The sequence below is a fragment of the Chelonoidis abingdonii genome, chromosome 3 (assembly GCF_003597395.2).
Source record: "Chelonoidis abingdonii isolate Lonesome George chromosome 3, CheloAbing_2.0, whole genome shotgun sequence".
NCBI lineage: Eukaryota > Metazoa > Chordata > Testudines > Testudinidae > Chelonoidis > Chelonoidis abingdonii.
The window spans coordinates 213,575,022-213,594,047 of NC_133771.1; the positions used below are offsets into that span (position 1 = coordinate 213,575,022).

The window sequence follows — 19,026 nt, forward strand, 5'->3', positions numbered from 1 at the left end:
TAGTTAGTTTTATAGTTGCAGAGAAAACACTTAAATATTACCTTATAATATTGAGACACGTTATAAGCATCCTACATAAGGATGCAGTATTAAACAAGCATTTCATAAAGTCTAAACATTAAATACTTTCTTATAACTATCAGTTTTAACAACATTAACACAGGCAAACCAGGCCAGTTTCCAGCTGTGCATCTATCAGTGTTAAGTATGGCAAGAGCTGGCATCTGGTTTGCCAGCATCGTCACAGTTACCACTTTGAAGATGTCCATTGTATTGTACAATAATACAGGAAACACTGATAATGAAATAAGGCTGGTCTCTTCACACACAATTCCCTTTCCTACCTCCCCAGTCTCCACTTTGGGTCATCCTGGTGAGCGAATAATTTGATGGCCTTTCTTTGTTTCTGCCAATACCTAAACAAGACTGTTGTGAAACTGACGTGATTTTTTTTTTGTTTCACTGCTGCTCACAGTGTAGTGAATAGAACCTTTGAAAACAGACAAACCTGCTTAGTTTCCACTTTGCGGCAACATGGGAAAAGTTCTGAGCTCTAACAGGCACTGGAATGGTCTAAAAGATAAGATTTCACTCCACTGGGTATTTTTCAGTTCATATTTAGTTCTTTTCAATCATAATAATCTGAAAATTCTTCTTTTAAAAAACAAGCTTTTTTTTCTTGCCTATGGCCAATAGGTGAGTGGATTTTCAAGCCCTCCATAATTAATTCATTACATTAGTTGAGGGAATGAGACTGGCACAGTACATAACACTACTGTAAAGACAGTCCTTGACTCGGAGCACTTACTTCTGTGTAAAAGCTGACCATTTGTTCACTTTTCTGCTTTGTGTCAAACCTGTTAGCTACACTGAAGAGTTCTTCAGAATTTAATTTACCAATGAATATTTTCATATTCTAAAAGCATTAACTATTAATGCTTTTTAGAATACAAGAATAATTGCACTTGTTCAGTCCTGTATCACTTGTTTAAAGCGTTTTTACTTTTATGGATTTTCAGTTACATTTTCTTCCAGTGGGTAGATTTTTGACAAATTTCCTGCTAAATGTGTCGGTGGCAGCTTTGTGCATTGTATTAAACTTAGTTAAGTTCTAGAGAAATTTATTATGTTTGTGTTGTAATCAGTAAATCAGTGCTGCTTTTTTTGAGAAGGGATCCTTCAGCTGTTTCAAGCAAATTCGACTTCTTGGTCAACAATAACTCACTACACTGCAGCATATTCCTAGCACATGGGTTATATTGCTAAAAAGTACTAAGCAAACAATCCTAAATAGCTTATTCATAAAAAGGAGAGTAATAAAACCCCTCAATCGAGAGAACAGGACTGTGCTAAGTATCCAATCAGAAAAACATTGTTTTAATGTTGGCAGGATGTATTGTATGTCATAACCATAATCTACAATTCTCTCAATATAATATACCAAACTACAGTACAAACTTAGCACTTGTTGAAGAACAGGCTTTGGAGCAAGGTCCAGGATCTTAAAGTAAAAAAGAAAGGCAGGAATTTTTTGAGCCACTAGCAACTGTGGCAAGAAACGTGTATCTGTGCTGAGTTACCTGTAGCACCTGAACTTCTGTAGTATCTTCACCCAGGTGGAAAGACGGGCCAAACTCTGTTTTGGCATCTTCACATATGTGCCTTCAAGGCCTTGTTGTCCCAGTGCAATTTGCTGAGTATTGTGAGCCATATTGAAAACACTTCAGTTTTGGGGGATGTTTTCCATAGGATGGTTGTGTAGCTTAGAAAAGCCATAGACCAGTAATCCTAGGTGGGGCCAGGGAAGAGTTCAGTTCAGCAAGCCTCATAGGTCAGTAGCCATGATGCCTACTCAGACTTGCTACTTAATCTTTCTTTGTGTGGTGATTAATGGAGGGACTCAGGAAGTATTTTCCTAAAAGACTTGTAAGACTAGGTTACTTTAATTGACTTTACTCTTGTTTTAGGAGAACTTCAGAAGACGACAAAAAGAAAAAAGAAAAAGAATGAAGGTAAATTTAAGATCTTACTTTTACAGGCATTTTTATATTGTGACAAACAGACGTTTAGTCTCATTTCAGTAAATCAGATAAAACTGCTGTAACAACTGCATAGTTTTTGCCTTACTGTTTTACAGTGTTTTACAAAAACCTTTTTTCTTTTTTTAAAAATTGCAGCATTGAATGAAAAAATCACATAATTAAATCTAAACCTATTTAAAATGGGAGGGGGAGTTAAGTTGCTCAAAGATAACAATAAATTGGGGCCTTTGGAATATAGGTACGTCTGTATAATGTGACTACAGCATCAAATACTTTACAGTACCAGTTGCACAGAGTGATTGTGCCATTGAGTTACAGTGTGTCAGCACAGAGGACAGAAGATGCGCCTCTCAACTCAGAGCCTGATTAAGAGTTTAGTAAACTGACTACAGAAAATTAAACAGTTAATGCTAAATCAAGCTTTAACCTTTAAACAGGCATATCAGAATTCCACAACAAGGTTTCCTCTGCAAATGTAACTTGGTTACATTGTGACTAAAATATACGTGCAGATTTATGTACAGTAATACAAAACACCACTTATTCACAACGGCGAAGTGTTGATTGTTGACAGCCTTAACATGTACTTGTGCATGTTAAACCCTTAAAATTGCATTCAATTTATGTTTTTTGTACTAAATGTCCTTCCTAACTCTTTAGAATAGATTCTTGCATGTTCATTTGAATCTAGGATTTGTACAATAAACATGTTACGTGATAGCTCATTCAAATAGGTGTAGCTTCTTTACAATGTGATCTAATGATCCAAGAAACCCAGCAGGGCCTCACTATCCTGGGACCCCTGGCTTCAAGACAGTGTCTCTGTGCAGTACTTCTAATATGTCAGAAACCCCCAACCATTTCCCAGAGCTTGATGTCTCTTTCTATTTCCTTGAGGCATAAGGACTCTAGATATACAGTGGAGGAGTGTCATAGGATCATCGTCACTTCATTTAACCAAAGTTTTTCAAACTTTATAATGCCCCGTTTCATTGAGTGTTATGTACATATCAAGCCTAAGCTTTAAAATAAGGATCAGCTGAGTATTGCTATCAGAGTGCAAGAAAATGATTTATCATCTTCCTTGAAATGTAAATCCTATTTTTCACACTCTTAATAGCTAGATGGAGTTTCTTTAGTTAAAAAAATATATATATTTTTTTCTTCTGATGTTTCCGAAACTTCAGTACAAAAATGTAACTTTTTGAGAGAGCATTTAATAAAATCCTTGAAAATAGGAAGCCCTGAAATTGTAAATGCCATCTTATCCAAGGGTATATTTTACATATATAAGATCTTGTTTAAACATACTTGTTCTAAGCTGAACTGAATAAGTAATTGTGATCGAACTCTGCTCATTTTACATTCTAGCAACTGATAATCTAAGAACTCTAAAGAAATATCAGCTATATGTGCTAATTTTTATTCTTGTAAATCTCCAATATTAGATTTATATCACTGTGTATGTATTTGCTTGCTTTTGTAGAGGGATCAGCCTTCTTTTATTCCTGGTGGCCAGTTTTCCCCTCAAGCTTTAGGGAGAGGAAATAGATCTAGTCCTCAAGCAATCAGTAACCCCAGGCAGACAGCCTATGAAATGAGAATGCAAGACAAACGGAACTCGGTGAGTGAATGTTTAGATTTTAGTTATAAATGTAAGAAGGAAAAAAGTGATGAATATACTAATGTTACAATTTACTTCTAAGCTCTTAATCACTCCATTTTTACTTTCTTTCTTGAAGAACCAACTTAACTAGTCAAGTTTTTAATCAGTTTTCCAAGGCTACTTAAGTTTTTTGTTCGTTTTTCATATTTCAAATATCATTGATTAAATATTTCTGAAAAGGTAAATGTAATGCAAAGAATGCCCTTCCAATCAAAAATAAGCACTTTTAAGCAAACTTGAATCATTATGCAAGATTATGGAGTTGAGGCTGTTGTGAGCATGGGATTTAAGAACATGCCATACGTAGAAATGTAGGAAAAATAAAATCAAACTAAGCAACTGAATTGGGGTTAATTTTTTTTTAATTATTCATCTTGTTAATCTTTTCATTTTTACTTCTGTCATGGTGGGTGACCTGTTGAATCCCAGATCAGTAGGGCTTTCCAATCTCTAATTAGCAAGATATTGCTGGTGGAATATGTTCACAACCTTTTTGTGGTGGTTTTTGAGGTTATAGAACAGTCACTGTAAGTGCTTTAAAATCTATGTGGTTAATCAGATTGCCAGGAGATTTGTTACATCTCATAGAGGCACAGGATATGTCAGTGATCCAAATATGGGGCCCTTTGGTAAAGGGATTCCTGAGCTCCTGGAAAACAGCTCTTTTTAAAGTTGACAATTTCTAGCAACTCTCCCCCAACTTCCTCCCTCCCCTTCCCCCACAGCAGTCAAACCAGTGCTCAGGTTGTTGCACTAGGGTCTCAAATGCTTGAGAGTGATCTCTAATACAATTGTGTGCTAAACCTCACGTGTGTTCAGGAGCCTGATGAATTACTGTGAACATGTGCAGACAGGCGTTAACAGGATTTTTAGTCTTCAAAGTTTCACCCTAGCTGGATAGCTGAAGATGATAAGCAGTGGTCCTTTTGAACCTGACCCATCCCACCTGGTATCATTCTGAGTCCTACCTTGGGCAAGAATTTGAAAAAGGTTGAAAGGCATATTGCTAAAATCTGTCAGGGTTGTGTGTGTTGGATGCTTGCTGGCAGTAGAGGAGGTGGGGGTGAATCTGAGTGAGAGGGGCTTGGGGTTGCATCTAGGGCAGTGAGATAAATGGAATGAGTTGTAGGGCAAGAGTGGTTTGTGATCCAAATTTGGGGCTGTTTGAACAAGGGATTTGTGAGAGAGAGCCCTGTGATCCGTTACACTTGTGAAGTAGGTAGATGAGCCTTAGCCTACCTAACTGGAGAAGCAGATTCTTTTTCAAATAACATTTAAACTTGATATCCCCTCCTCCCCCAGGGCTGGTGGGTGCCCTGCACTCTTCTGGGGTAACCCTCAAGAATTTGAGATGCTGGTGCGATAATCTGAGCCCTGGCTTGATCTCTGTGTCTTAAAGCTGGCCTATTCTGGCCGTATATTTAGAGCACAGAGAGTGATCAAACCAGGGTTCAGATCATTGCACCATGGTCTCCAGTGCTTGAATGTTAGTCCCAACAGAATACATGTCACTCATTTTGCCCTCTGGGGAAATCAAATTACAATGCTATTAGAAAAAGTTTGCTTCCCCAGTTAGGTATTCCAGCAAGCATTTGAAGGTTCATGTGCCTCATGGATTACACCGCACATGTGCAGTGTGAGAGTTCAAGAACATTGCAAGGCACTTGAGCTCAAACAGGACCTCTGTAACTCCAAGGAAGTGTTCTGACCACTGAACCTGAGCAGCACACAGGTACTGAGTTCAAATCCATCCCAGGTTGGAAATTTGAGATTTAAAAAAAAAACAAACAAACCCAGCTGTCTCCCAAGACCAGTGAAACCCCAGTTTTACATAGTAGGGTTTTTTTTCTAATTTTAAATGAAAATATTTTTCATTGGAGACATTAAATTTGGATCAATGTATATTCTATTCTGTATAGGTTCTTATTCTATGCTCATATTTTGTATGTTGCTGGCTAATGCCAGAGCTAGTCATGTTAGCTTTAATTTTCTGTATACTTTAGTGATTGCCAAAAAAATAATCACACTCTGTTGGTCCATGTAGTCTCTATTCTAGCCCAGGAATGGGTATAGCATCCAACTTCCACTCCAGTGCAGGCAGGAAAAAAGAAACCTCTTACAATCCCACCGCTGTGAAATATCTGTCACAGCTGAATGTGCTGGGTTCTTTTCTTGTCTCCAACAGATGGAGATAGCATTCAGGCTGGCTGAAAAATGGATAGTTATTGTCTCTTGGAACAATTCTGTAGACTGTCCTATTTGTAGGATTATTTGGTTTAGAGTGGAATGTTCTCCAGTAGAGAGTATTTTAGTTTCTTTTCCTGTGTGCTCTGAGTGAATACACCTGTGAAGTTGTAGGAAAAATGGCAGTTTAACTATCAAATAGTGTACCTTTCAACTTATTTTCAATCTTAGTGCAGTGGAGCAGGGGTTCTCAATCTGGGGGTCAGGACCCCTCAGGTGGTTGAGAGGTTATTACATGGGGGATCATGAGCTGTCAGCCTCCACTCCAAACCCTGCTTTGCCTCCAGCATTTATAATCATGTTAAATTAAAAACACTTTTTAATATATTTATGGGGGGTCACACTCAGAGGCTTGCTATCTGAAAGGGGTCACCAGTACAGAAGTTTGAGGACCACTGCAGTAGAGTGTATTAAAAATACTCATCCAATTGTATACTTTAGTATTGGTTGTCAGTGTTACATACTGAGTGACTCTTTGCACATACATAAGCTGTTTAGCTCTGCTTTGTTCAGTGGACCTTAGATGTCCACACTTAATATGCACCTAAGTTAAGCAGCTCTACATTATGTACAGTCTCCCTTTTGAGCACTAGTGGTAAGAAATATCTACTGTGTATGTGCAAATTGTTCTCCCCTGCCTAGTGCCTTGTAACTTAGCCAGGTTCCAACCAGTTTTTGCAAAGGCTCGCTTCACAATGGCCAGGGTTGAGCTTCCTAGATTCTGTTTCAGCTATAGTGCTGTTGAAAAATCAACTTTCTATAATGCAGAGGAATAGCTTCCCTGCTACCCCAAATATATAAAAATAAAGACTGAACTGCTAATTATTTATACTTTCTGAAAAATTTATCTATTTAGTTACAAATTTCCCATACCTGCCTATGGGAAACCTTTTGGAAAGTTTGAGTGACTGAAAACTAGAGGTGGTTGTTATGGAAACATTTAACCAGACTTGACTATAGAAAAGTCACTCGTATGCAATGTATAGTGAGGATTCCCCTTTGGCTCTATTTGCCCATCCAAACAGTAAATGTACATTTCGATAAACATTTCTCTATTGCAAATAAGTATTTTTTGTCTGGTAAGCCTGGGTAAATAAAAGTTTGCCATTTTAATTTACTACTCGCTTTAATCCTGAAATTTTGTATTTTAAAGCAAAAGATGCATAAAAATTGTTCGTTTGAGGCTTTCATCAGAATTTTAACTTCCTAGCTCTTGTCAGTTTGTTACAATCTTCAGTGTTTTAAGTTTTATTTGTCTTAAATATCTTCTAACTGTGAGCTGCAGAAATGAGAGAGATTTCCTAAAATTCTACTTTCTTCCATGTTAAGATACTTTTATTTGAATAGAGCTCACTTACAATTTGCAGAAATATTTTAAATTTGGCTGCCAGGTCTGTAAATTCTAAGTCATCTTTATATTATAGTCTGTATATGTGACCTGTTTTGCTGCAGTCATAAGCAGAAGTCATAAAATAAGCTTTGTATCCAATTGTTTTTTTTATTCCTACTGTTAGACTGGACTATACCAAATGTTTTGTGCTTTGTCACAGAATTTCATGTTTCGTTGTTGGTTTTTGTTTGTACATTCCAATGTTTGATTCCTATTATAAAGCCCTATTTTATGCTAGTGGACTTCCTAATATTTTATGATTGTGTAGTGTGGAGTTTTTTTTTTTGTTTTAAGTAAAAATAACAAATTTTCTTAATTCTTCACACAAAACCATTAATTTTTAATGAATATGAAATGCATAATAAAACCCCTTTTTCCTGTGTTTATATCTGATTATATCCTTAGACTCCTTCTTCATCTCCTAATACTAGTTTCACTTCTGATGGCACCCCGTCCCCAGCAGGAGGAATTAAGCGCAAAGCAGAAGACAGTGACAGTGAACCTGAGCCAGAGGATAATATCAGGTGAAGCCATTTTTTGTAGCACTTTGTTAGCAAATTGCTGAAGTAGATGCAGCCTAATTAATGCTATTTAGCTTAGAGCAGCAGTGCCTTCAGATGCTTTCCTATGATCTTTTTATCCATGAGTAATTAATGTGGAGGGTTAGAATATTCAGTAAATTCCAGTGAGATGTGTAAGCTATAGCTGTTAAATCTAAGTATCTAGATTAGTATGCATACAGGTTTTTGTCCTCCAAGCCACTACTCCCTTTGAGACCAAGCGCTAAATTGGCTAGACATTCAGTGTTTATCTTTGATTATGTGAGCTGAATGCCACTGTTTTGCAATTGAATTTTTGAGCTATTTAACCCATAAAGTTCAGTTATACTAGGTATGTAGCTTTATTTATATTGATTACCGAAATGTGTTTTGGGTTTTTTTAAATATTGATTTTATATTGGGTATGTGTGTTAGCTATGAGCAAGATGCCCTTTGATTAAATAAATGAATAAGGTAGGAATAAGGTGAAAGCAGGTTTAGCCAACTCACATAAGATTTGAACCAAGGTCTCAAAAGGTGAAAGGCTAGAGAAGTCCACTGTCACTTCATTCCCTATTTAGAATAGCATCATGAGAAATGTACCAATTGGCATTTGGCTTTTTTTGCGGCGGGCAGGGGGGGACCTAGGTATAAAGGAGAAGAAGAAACATTTATTTAAGTGTAGCACATTAATATCTTAGTAGAGTGCAGAGTTTGGGTAACAAATTCATCACTGCATCCTGCATTCCATATTTGATCGGTGTCCTTTGATCTTATGCCAAACTATTCTTTCCTGTGCGTTCACACTGAAGTATAAATCAGCAAGCTGGAAACCTTGATTTAAATATTTGTGATATTTTTGCATTTATACTTATTAATTTTCCTAAAGACAGGTTTATTCTCATTTGGTGCAAATAAACGTTTTAATATATATGTTGACCAATTATAGCCATTACACTAAATTGGTTGTTACTTTTTGCTAACCGGGATGCACTGTCTGTACATATTTATTTAAGCAAATACATAGCTAATCATACATTTATTCATGTTCTTAATTTTTACATTTTTATTATGTTAGAAAATTTTGAACGATCCATTTCTTATCTACTAGACTGTCATTTTACTTGTAATTTGTGCAAGCCACATGAAGTGTTAACTATAGTTAGTGAACACACTGTGGGCCAGACTTTCAACGATATTTAGGTGTCTAAAGATGCAGTTGGGTGCTTTCTAGGTTTTTCAAAAGTTCCTAAGAAGCTTATATGCTTAATTCTCATTTAAATCAGTGCAAATTAGGCTCCTAGCTGGTTTTTCAGTAGCACCTACCTACATATTTAAATGCCTAAATACCTTTGAAAATCACCCCCGTGTCCTTTGGGTTTCTAGAATTAGTAAACCTCATCCTCTCACCGGGTTTTTATTCATAGCTTGGAAGAGGGAAACAAGCTTGCCTATTTTATCAGCTCCCAACTGGTTTTTCAACTTTGAACTAGTCCAAATGAAAATACAAACTGCTAGTTAAACTGAAACCAGAAGTAATTAAAGCAAAAGCTTTGCTGCACAACAAACTGGAAGTACTTGCATTTGGGAAAATAGCGGCACTTCCTCCATTGTAAAGACTGAAAATAGTATAGATCAATGGTTTTCAACCTATTGACCATTGTGGGCTGCATATGCAGCTCTGTGTTATATGGGCTGCATCCACGCAATACGTATACTGCCTGTATGGTCCCGAGAATGTCACATGGGCTGCTGCTGTGTGCTGAGTTGGGTTACAAGGGGACCACTGGTATAGACAGATAATGCAGTACATGAGCTTGAGTTGACCTCAGAAGTTAGATGGTTTTCCCCCTGATTCTGTATACAATTGGAAAAGAAGCTCCCTTGTTAAGTCCTTAAAACTTGAGGAGAGCTCTCTGATGCAGCATGCCTTTGTTTAAATGCTTTTAATAGATTGTAGTAAGTTTAGATCTTAACATAAGTTGTCATAGCTTCAAATTTTAAGCAGGTTTATTAACTTTTAAAAATAAAAATGTATTTTCAATTTTTTAAAAAATTTTTAAAACAATCTTTACCAATTCAAGCATCTTTTGTAGAAATCACAATGCTGTCCAAGCAGCAGAGAATAAGGACTAAACTGCTTCTCAGGGTGCTACTCCTAAATTTTCGAGTTTGGCTTCCCCAGTCATAACTTTCATCTCAGTCTCTGGCCAGTGTGTTTACTCCTCTGGCTTTTGGGTCTCCGTCAGTTCCCTGCCCCCCCTCCCCAAACCCAGGTTTAAATGAGTAGAAGACATTGTCAAACATCAAATGGTAATTTAGGGTGTAAGTGACTGTAAATTGATGCATCTCTTGAGGTGAGATGCTCGCCATACCATTACCCTCAAGTTAGTACAGCATTTGCCTTAGTTTTCATTGCAAAAATATGTGACATTTAATTACATAATATGAAAACAATTATAGACTAAAATCTAATTGTGCTTCTTGTGTAGGTTATGGGAATCTGGTTGGAAACAGCGCTACTATAAGAACAAATTTGATGTTGATGTGTCTGATGAGAAATTCCGTCGTAAAGTTGTACAGTCTTATGTTGAAGGGCTTTGCTGGGTTCTCAGATACTATTATCAGGTACTTAAATTTCTATTCTATGACATTTAATTTTCTTCCATGTTTGCAGCCCATCTGTCTTTCAGTCGATAGTGGCTGTAATCTGTTATGGATCGATAGGATTGGTGCTACGCCCCCAGCTTTGGAACAGTACCTTGGAGGAACCCCTTCCACGAGCCAGACTCCCAAGGGGTCTCACTCTTCCTTCAGGGTAGGCCTCACCGCCTCCTGAGACTAAATCTCTGGGCTGCAGCCTTTCTTCACACTGAGCTCTATTCAGTCAGTCCAGCTGAGGGAAACTTCCAGGTAGAGACATGTTTTTTCTTCAGGGATTAAGGCGCCTCCACCTAGTATTTGCAATAACGCTCTTAACAGCTTTTCAAAACAGCAGAGTTTATTAGTCAACTGGACACAGCATAGGACATCTTTAGGGTAGCATGGAGAAATGATGGTTAAAGCATAGTCCATTCTGGTTAACCCAGAGCCCCAGCCAAGCTGTAATGAAACTCCATTTTCAGGCTCTGTCGGATGTTCTTAGTCAGTTTCCAGATGCAAGGCCTCCCCAGCTTCCTCCAGAAGCCAACTCTTGTCCATCATACCTTCCAGTCCTTTTATTCTCAAGCTGGGGTCTTTACTCAGCTTCCTTGCTGCGAGGCAGAGAAATCCATCTCCCCCTGGGTCCTTTGGTATGTCAGTGTCCGGATGATTGGGTTTTCCACTGTCTTCTTGGATTTTCTGTTGATATGGGGTTTGCCTTGGCCAGTCCTTTTTAAGGACACATTCAGGCTCTCAGAACCAGGAGACACACAGACCTTCGTCTGTTTAGCCTGTGCTACGGGCAGACTTAATCCTTTTTCACCACTGGCAAGCCATGCAAAATACATAGGGAACTGAGGCACAAGCAGGATTCATAAAATATTACAGAAAATTAACGCTTAATCACAACATCAATAAGTCATTTTAATATTTTTTTATGGTAGTTGAACAGCAGAGGTTTGTTTCTAAGGGTGTAAAGCTGTTTGAGTAAATACTCATTTAAATGTCTTGCACTGTAAATATTTGAAGCTACCAAACTTTTTCTTTGAATTGAAGAAGATAGCAATGCAAGGGCTGGTAAAACTAATTGCAAATGACCAAATGAGTGAAGGGGAAAGAATGCAAAATGCTTGTAAGAATTTGAAAGGTACAGAATTGTCAGTCTTCTCTGTGGATTGTAGTAATGTTACATGAAGTGCATTATAATTGAAGGAATCTATATCTGATTTAAATCTTTTGATAATTGAGATGTCAGATTGGCAAGAGATTAGTTAGACATATTGGGGATTGTAGCAGTGATGGTTAATAACTAGTTTCGTGCTCTGAGAACAAAACAAGCTGAAGTTTGTATGAACTGGGAATAGATAGTTTAAATAATATCAAGCAGCAAAAATAGTATGCAATGGAGGTTTTTGTTTGTAGGGTGTGTTCCCTGTTTAATTGTTGTTAGTGCTATTTCAATATGAAAACATGATATGTAAGTTGGGTTATATTAACTAAATATAAAATTTATTACCAGTTTTTCTTGCTGTTTAGATCAGTCTGCTAGGTCACTGATTTTAATTTGTATTTTAAAATGAAATACTCCATTTAGAGGTGGAGGTTAGAGTGAACAGTGTTTTAGGTTTCAGGGAATTTTGAAAAGGCCTGGCATCTGGTGTAGCATTTTCACTTTTATTTAGGTAACGAGGCAGGATGCTTGCCATTCTTTACATTTTGAGATTGCATGACAGCTAAGTATGAAGGTTAGAAAGCATGTTTGCGAGTTGTAGGCCAGAAATTCCTATTCCCATAAGGATGCTATTTCTTGTGCAAACAAACATTGCTCATTTTAATAACCACAATCTTTTTTTTTCCTGTAGTGGACTTGTGAGTAGGCTAATTGTTAACTCTATCTGGTTCATTTTTAAAGCATAGCTTCTAGAAACTTAAGCTGTGCAGATAAATTCATCTTTGGTCTGACCCAGTAGGGCCATTCTTATGAAAGGTCCATCTAGCCCACTGTCCTGACTTCTGACAGTGGCCAATGCCGAGTGCCCATGAGGGAATGAACAGAACAGGTAATTATCAAGTGATGTCCCCCATTCCCAGCTTCTAGCAAACAGAGGCTAGGGACAGCATCCCTGCCCATCTTAGCTAGTAGCCATTGATGGACCTGTCCTCCATGAACTTATCTACTTTTTTGTTTGTTTGTTTTTAACTCTGTTAGTCTTGACCTTCACAACATCCTCTGGCAAAGAGTTCCACAGGTGGACTGTGTGGTGTGTGGAAAAAATACTTCCTTTTATTTGTTTTAAACCCGCTGCCTATTAATTCATTTGGTGAACTCCTAGTTCTTGTGTTATGAGAATAGTCTCAGGCTAAGAGCCCTCCTTTAGGATATGAAAAGGATCACTTTACACTTGAAGAAGAAATAATGCTCAGGGTGACAACAGTTTAAATGTCAGGAAATTCACTGGCTTACCGATAAACTGCATCAGAGGAAGAATAAAAGCAGAAGACTAGAAAAAATGGTGGATTTAAAATCATCTAACAGACAGCAATACAAAAACTTCCTGTGTCCATTTGCCTCAATTGTAAAGGAAGTCAAAAGTAGTACCACTCTTTCCATGACATAATTTGCAAATTCATGAAGGCAAAGCCATTCTGAAAAGTGAACAGAGTAACCAACCCAGCAGATCAAGTCTCATTCACTTAATGTGCTCTTGTCTGTTAATATCCCATCAAATCAGAGATGGTCTCACTATCCTATGGAAGGCCATGAAGCTGAAGTTAGTTGTGTTTAAACTGATTAGGACTGTGGCATTCAACCTAGTGCCTCCGCATGTGTCCTGTGTCTGAAGAAGCAGCACACTGACAAGTGAATGGAGCAGTAGGAAAGAGAACCTGTGCTTCTAGGAGGAGTGAATAGTTTTAAGATTCAAAAGCTAGCCAAGCAGTCAGAATGACTTTTTCGGCATCTAACTCTGCAAGGCTTACCACCTTCTTCAGGAATTTGTGAGACTACTTCCATTCTGTATGATTTATCACTTCCCATAAGATTTCACTCTGATAGTCTTCCTTTGATTATCAACAGCTGACAAAAGTATCTTTTTTCAGAAACTTACAAAGATTAGATTTAAAAAGGGACCAGAGCCTTTTTTTTGCTTCCATCTTCAAGCTTTTTAATGGACAGCCTCACTGAAGTAATCTCTTCTATATCCAGCTTGTTAAGACCTGTTCGAAAGTAAGATTCTGTGTGCTGAAATGATCAAGAAATGTCAAGGTTTAACTGTTCCAAACTGTTCAATGTGACTATTGTTCAGGTTGACTGCAATCTTATTTTGAGTTTTATACCTAAAGAAGCACAGGCATATCTACAGGCAAAGTAGAATGATGTAGAATGCTCTGATCAAAGTTTTAAGTAGGAAACTTCCTTGATTTCCAGAAATAGCTATTGTGAAACAGCTAGCCATAGTTACAGAAGACAGCTGCTGTGTATGCAAGTCCTTTCTGGAAATAGTTGTGTTTGTGAAGAGTGGCTTTCTATTTCTGAAGAAACCAAAATTCTCACTTGCCTAATAGATTCAGATTCAGTAATGTCTGACCAGCTTCTATAAAACTGGATATTGGAAATGTAGCTCAGTAGTAGTACCTGTCTTGTTTCCTCTGCAGCATTTGAGAGCATCTGCACCAGGGTTTAATGTGCTTCAGAGTCGCACTTGAAGTTAATTTGGTTTAACATTCCTGAGTATGTAGACATAGCATAGAATATCAGGGTTGGAAGGGACCTCAGGAGGTCATGTAGTCCAACCCTTTGCTCAAAGCAGGACCAATCCCCAGACAGATTTTTGCCCCAGATCCCTAAATGGCCCCCTCAAGGATTGAACTCACACCCCTAGGTTTAGCAGGCCAATGCTCAAACCACTGAGCTATCCCTCACCCCTGCCCCTAAATGCATAGGAGCTCTCATTAGCATTGCTTAATACCAACCAGCAAAGAAAATTAGACTTGCAGCAGGGGATCTAGTTTTTGCAAGGAATTGAGTTGACTTTTTTTGAGGTCTGCCTTTATTGCGTGACCACAGTCCACGGTGCTGTGGCATTACCCTTGTTGGATGTAGTTAGTATATTGCTTGTGCACATTCACGCTTGGCTCCTTGCATCACAGCTGTGGATATTCACCAGGAGTATTTGTTTTGATGCACTGTGTGGAGCACCATGGGTACGTATCCCAGTGTGCAACTCGCAACCGTCCAACAAACTGTCTTTTTTGAGAAGTTTTGGCACGTATGGTAGGACAGAAACAAGTTGTGCAGGGGTGACTGGGACTCTGGGGTCAAGTTCCCATCTTGCAGCTTTCTCCACCCCATACTATCCCATAATTTTAGCTCCTATTTTGAAAATCCCATGAGCCCACATGAGATTTGTCACTGTCTGCCATCTGACAGAAGCATGGAGCCTGCACAGCTCTACATTATCGTCGTGAGCGTTACAAGCACTGGATTCTCATTCCTTATTTGCAGATCCTCAAGAAGAGCCACAGGGAACGTGACGACTTCTTGATGGGCAGATTGCTGTGGGATGTAGCAAGAACTAATTCTGGGTGGTTGGTGGTGGTCATGGAGTGCTGCTTCTGGGCCTGAGAAACTAGCACTGGCTGATGGTTGGTGGGATAGCACTGTAATTCAGGCTTGGGATGAGCAGCGGCTGCAGAACTTTGGGATGGGCAAGGCCACAGTCCTGGAATGGTGCCCTGAGCTTACCCCAGTCCTCCATTGCTGGGACACCAAAATGGGAGCTGCACTGACAGAGGAGAAGCAAGTGGCGACTGCACTGTGGAAACTTGATACTGGATTGCAGCTGGTCAGGGGAACTCATTTCGTATTTGGAAAATCCACCCTGGAGGCTGTGGTCATGCAAGTGTACAGGGGCATTAGTCATCTCCTGCTGCGCAGGACATTGACTCTTGGCAGTGTTCAGAACATAGTGGATGGATTTACAGCAATGGGGTTCTCAAACTGCAGTAGAGCGATAGATGGCACACACATCCCTATTTTTGGCACCATACCACCTTGTCACAGAGTACTTCAATTGACAGGCAATTTTTTCTGTGTTGGTGGATCACTGGAGACTCGTCAGACATCAGAGTGCATGATGGAAGGTGCATGATGCGCACACATTTAAGAGCACAGGACTGTTCAGAAAGCGACAAGCAAGGACTTTTATTCCCGACTGGCAGATTACCATTGGTAATGTTGGAATGCCAATAGTTTCCAGGGGGAACCATCCTACTCTTTGTTCCCCTGGCTTGCCTCCTTGACAGTGCCAAGCTGAGATTCAGTTACTGGCTCAGCAGGTGCAGAGTGACTGTTGAATGTGCATTCGGTAGGCTGAAGGAATGCTGGCATTGTTCTCACTGACATCCAATCTTGTGAGACAGTATCCCAGTGGTTATAACTGCATAGTTGTGACCTATATAATATCTGTGAAGCAAAGAGGGGGAAAAAGCTCCTGCCGGGATGCAGAGCAGAGGTGGTGCTGAGTTTGAACAGTGAGACTCAACGGCTATCAGAAGAGCTCAGCTCAGAGCTATATGGCTCAGGCAGGCTTTGAAAGAACACTTTTTAAGAGCAAGCTACAGTAATGTGGTGTGGTGTGGTGTGGTGTGGTGTACTGTGCTCTACCTGGCCTTGCAGTTTGGAGGCCTGCTAGTTGTGTGGTGCTTGGTGTACATCTATGATAATTATGCTGCTTGTTACTGATCCTATGAGGTGTCACAGTCTACAATAACAAGTGGGTGCTTTCAGTGCTGGCAGGCATTCTGCAGCACCAGTTGGGAACTAGTAAAGATGTATTATTTTCCAAACACTAGTGTTATTGAGTAATGAAAACTCTTTTAAAAAAAAAATCTGTGCAAGTTAAAAGCAAATATATTAAGTTCTGTTCCATCAACTTATGGCTGTAAAGAAGGGGAAGGAACAGTCATTTCCATTTTGGCTACGCATGTCAACTGTGGCGCACTCAAGTCCGTATGTGAAGCTGTCCCCTGGTGTGGAGTGATGGGGGGCAGAGGGGTAAGTGATGTGGCCCCCTGATGCCACATGGAATGTTTGGGCTGGTGTGTAGGGGGGTGCTACATTGGAATGCTCCATGGACTGCAAAGGGAAGAAAGCCCATAACTGTTAAAGCTGTAGGTCCACAAGAATCTGCAGTGTCTGTGTTGGCGGCTGAAGAAGCCTCATTATGTCCTGGTGCCTCTCCCTCTTCTTTTCCTGCACCTTTCTCCTGTCCGCTCTCTCCTTCTCCATGCAGTATGACATTTTAATCCTCCTGACCCTCTCTTCATGGTCCGATGCAGCACTGGCTTGCAGGATCTCGCTGAACATGTCATCCCGAGTCCTCTTCTTTCTCCTCCTTATAACAAGACATACTTATTGATGCTACTTCTTTCGAGTTCTTGTGTACGGTGCAATTCACAGCTCCAGCCATGGTCAGTATGGGCTGCCCGGGTGAGGGGAAATGAGGAGGGAATTGCTAGGTTGCATGAAACTGAGTACCCGTCTGGCACTGAATGCTGGCACCACCTTCCACAGGCAGTGGGGGTTTTCGCTGGTATCTCACTCCTGAGGGTGACACAGGCAAAGAGAGCACTGCGGCTGCTGGTAACTCGAAGCTGCCGCGGCCTATAAGACTGCCATCCCTGGAAATCTTTTGGGAGAGGATTTTACTGGGCACCTCCATGAAGGTTTTTCATTGGGATCTCTCAGGAGGATTCAAGGGACATCCCTGTATACATAAACTGCTCCACACGGTCCCCTTTCCTAGCTCTGCAGGGGAATGAAAAGCAGGTAACATTATCTCTTTGTTGTACTGCTCTCTTTTCTAGTACAAGTAATGGAGTGAAAAGTGAAGAGCTGTGTCCTGTCCCCATCCTCCTCCTTGCTGTTCACATCAATGGCCCATGAGTTAGGCTCCTCATAGCTATTGGCAGTGGTGTGCAGGGTGGTATTACATGTAGCTCTTTGTCAAAGCAGCCAGTCTGCAGCTTGGCATCAGATCATCTGTGCGTTCTGATACGCCAGCCACTGTTCCTTCACTTCCATGTAGCACTGCTGCTGATCCTTCTCATACCCCCTTCTCCTGGATCCCCTGTGCAATCTGCTTGTAAATGTCACTGTTTCTATGGCTGGCCAGTAGCTGTGCTTCCACAGCCGCTTCTCTCCATGAACAGGACATATTGGATCTTCTGGGCCAGTGCACACCTGGAGCACGTAACCGGCAGGATCAGCTGGCCAGTTGCACACAACAATGGAGAGCTGCTAGGTGTGCTCACCAAGCTGGACAATCAGGAAAATTTTCAAAAATTCCTAGGGTGTTAAAGGGGGTGGAAGGAAGAGTAGGGGGCTGCTGGTCTCTGTGACCCCTGGGTAAAGGAGTTCACAATTGTGACCTAAGTGGCCAGTGTTGAACACTGGGGGACAGCTAGCTGCTGGAGGACTGTTAGAGTTGACGTAGTGAAAGTCATATCTGCCTTCACACTGCATCAACCTCAGCACATGGATCATGGCTCAGCGCCGCTTGGGAAGGTGGGGTCAGTATGTCAGCGTAAAGGAGAGCTTACATCAGTGGGAGACAAAAAGTGTAGACACTTGCACAACTAGGTCTGCGCAAGACAGCTTATGTGGACCTACTTCTGTAGTGTAGTCCAGGCCTGAGTTGCAGCTGCTGAGGACAAGCTGCCTATTTTTTTTTGTGCAGCTGTGTGGCTGATTTGCTGAAGAACTGAGTGGGGAGTGGAGCTCCACCTTCGCTTGTGGGACCCTTCTTGAAGAGGGGGATTCTTTCACCTGAGTCCAAAACACTTCTGTCAGGACTGCCTTTAATTGTGCAGATCTCTGTGTTAAGCCCTGCTCCAAGCCAACTGCCTTTCTGTTTAGTATGGCAGTGTGGATTCTTAGAACTCTCCTAATGGCCATTTCTCTCCTCTTTACTTTTTTTTAACGAATATGCAAATTAGGTGTGAATGGCTGGCCGACTGCCAGTGTGGCATTCAGTATTGCTGTGATTGTGCAGCCCAGACAAAGGGCAATGTGAATCATAAATGGAATGAAGAGATTTATAGGAGGAGAGAGTGACAAAACAGAAATTATATAGTCTTGAGAGAAGATTTAAGAGGCGACTGAAATATTTACACCTAGCTAAGGGTTATAAAACTCAGCTTGCTATATATAAGGAGGTAAGGGCTCATAAGTTAATTCTTTTGGAGCAGTTTTCATGTTCTACTCCTGGGGGAATTCTGCACCGCTGCTCAGTGTAGATTTTCATTTCTTCCCTGCCCTGGAAAATTGGTCCTGCAGAGTTGCTGGCCACCACTAGGGGCCTGTAGTGAGGCGGACGGGCCGCCATCCTCTGGAGTGAGTGAGGGAGCGTTACATGTGGCACCAGAAGTGGGGCTTGTCGTCCCCTCCCCTGAGATAAGGGGCTGCATCAACCCCCAAGTGGGGTAGATACTCCCCCCCCC

General features: G+C 40.3%; 1 protein-coding gene across 1 annotated transcript in view; it reads left to right on the forward strand.

The window, feature by feature from the left end:
* The window catches only part of XRN2 (5'-3' exoribonuclease 2), an 87,183-nt gene that overhangs the window by 23,692 nt on the left and 44,465 nt on the right, over positions 1–19,026 (forward strand). Inside the window, exons 14-17 of the mRNA XM_032790838.2 lie at positions 1,968–2,012; positions 3,529–3,666; positions 7,748–7,866; positions 10,374–10,509. Of these exons, the coding sequence (XP_032646729.1) occupies positions 1,968–2,012; positions 3,529–3,666; positions 7,748–7,866; positions 10,374–10,509 (438 nt within the window). The remainder of the gene's footprint in view (positions 1–1,967; positions 2,013–3,528; positions 3,667–7,747; positions 7,867–10,373; positions 10,510–19,026) is intronic.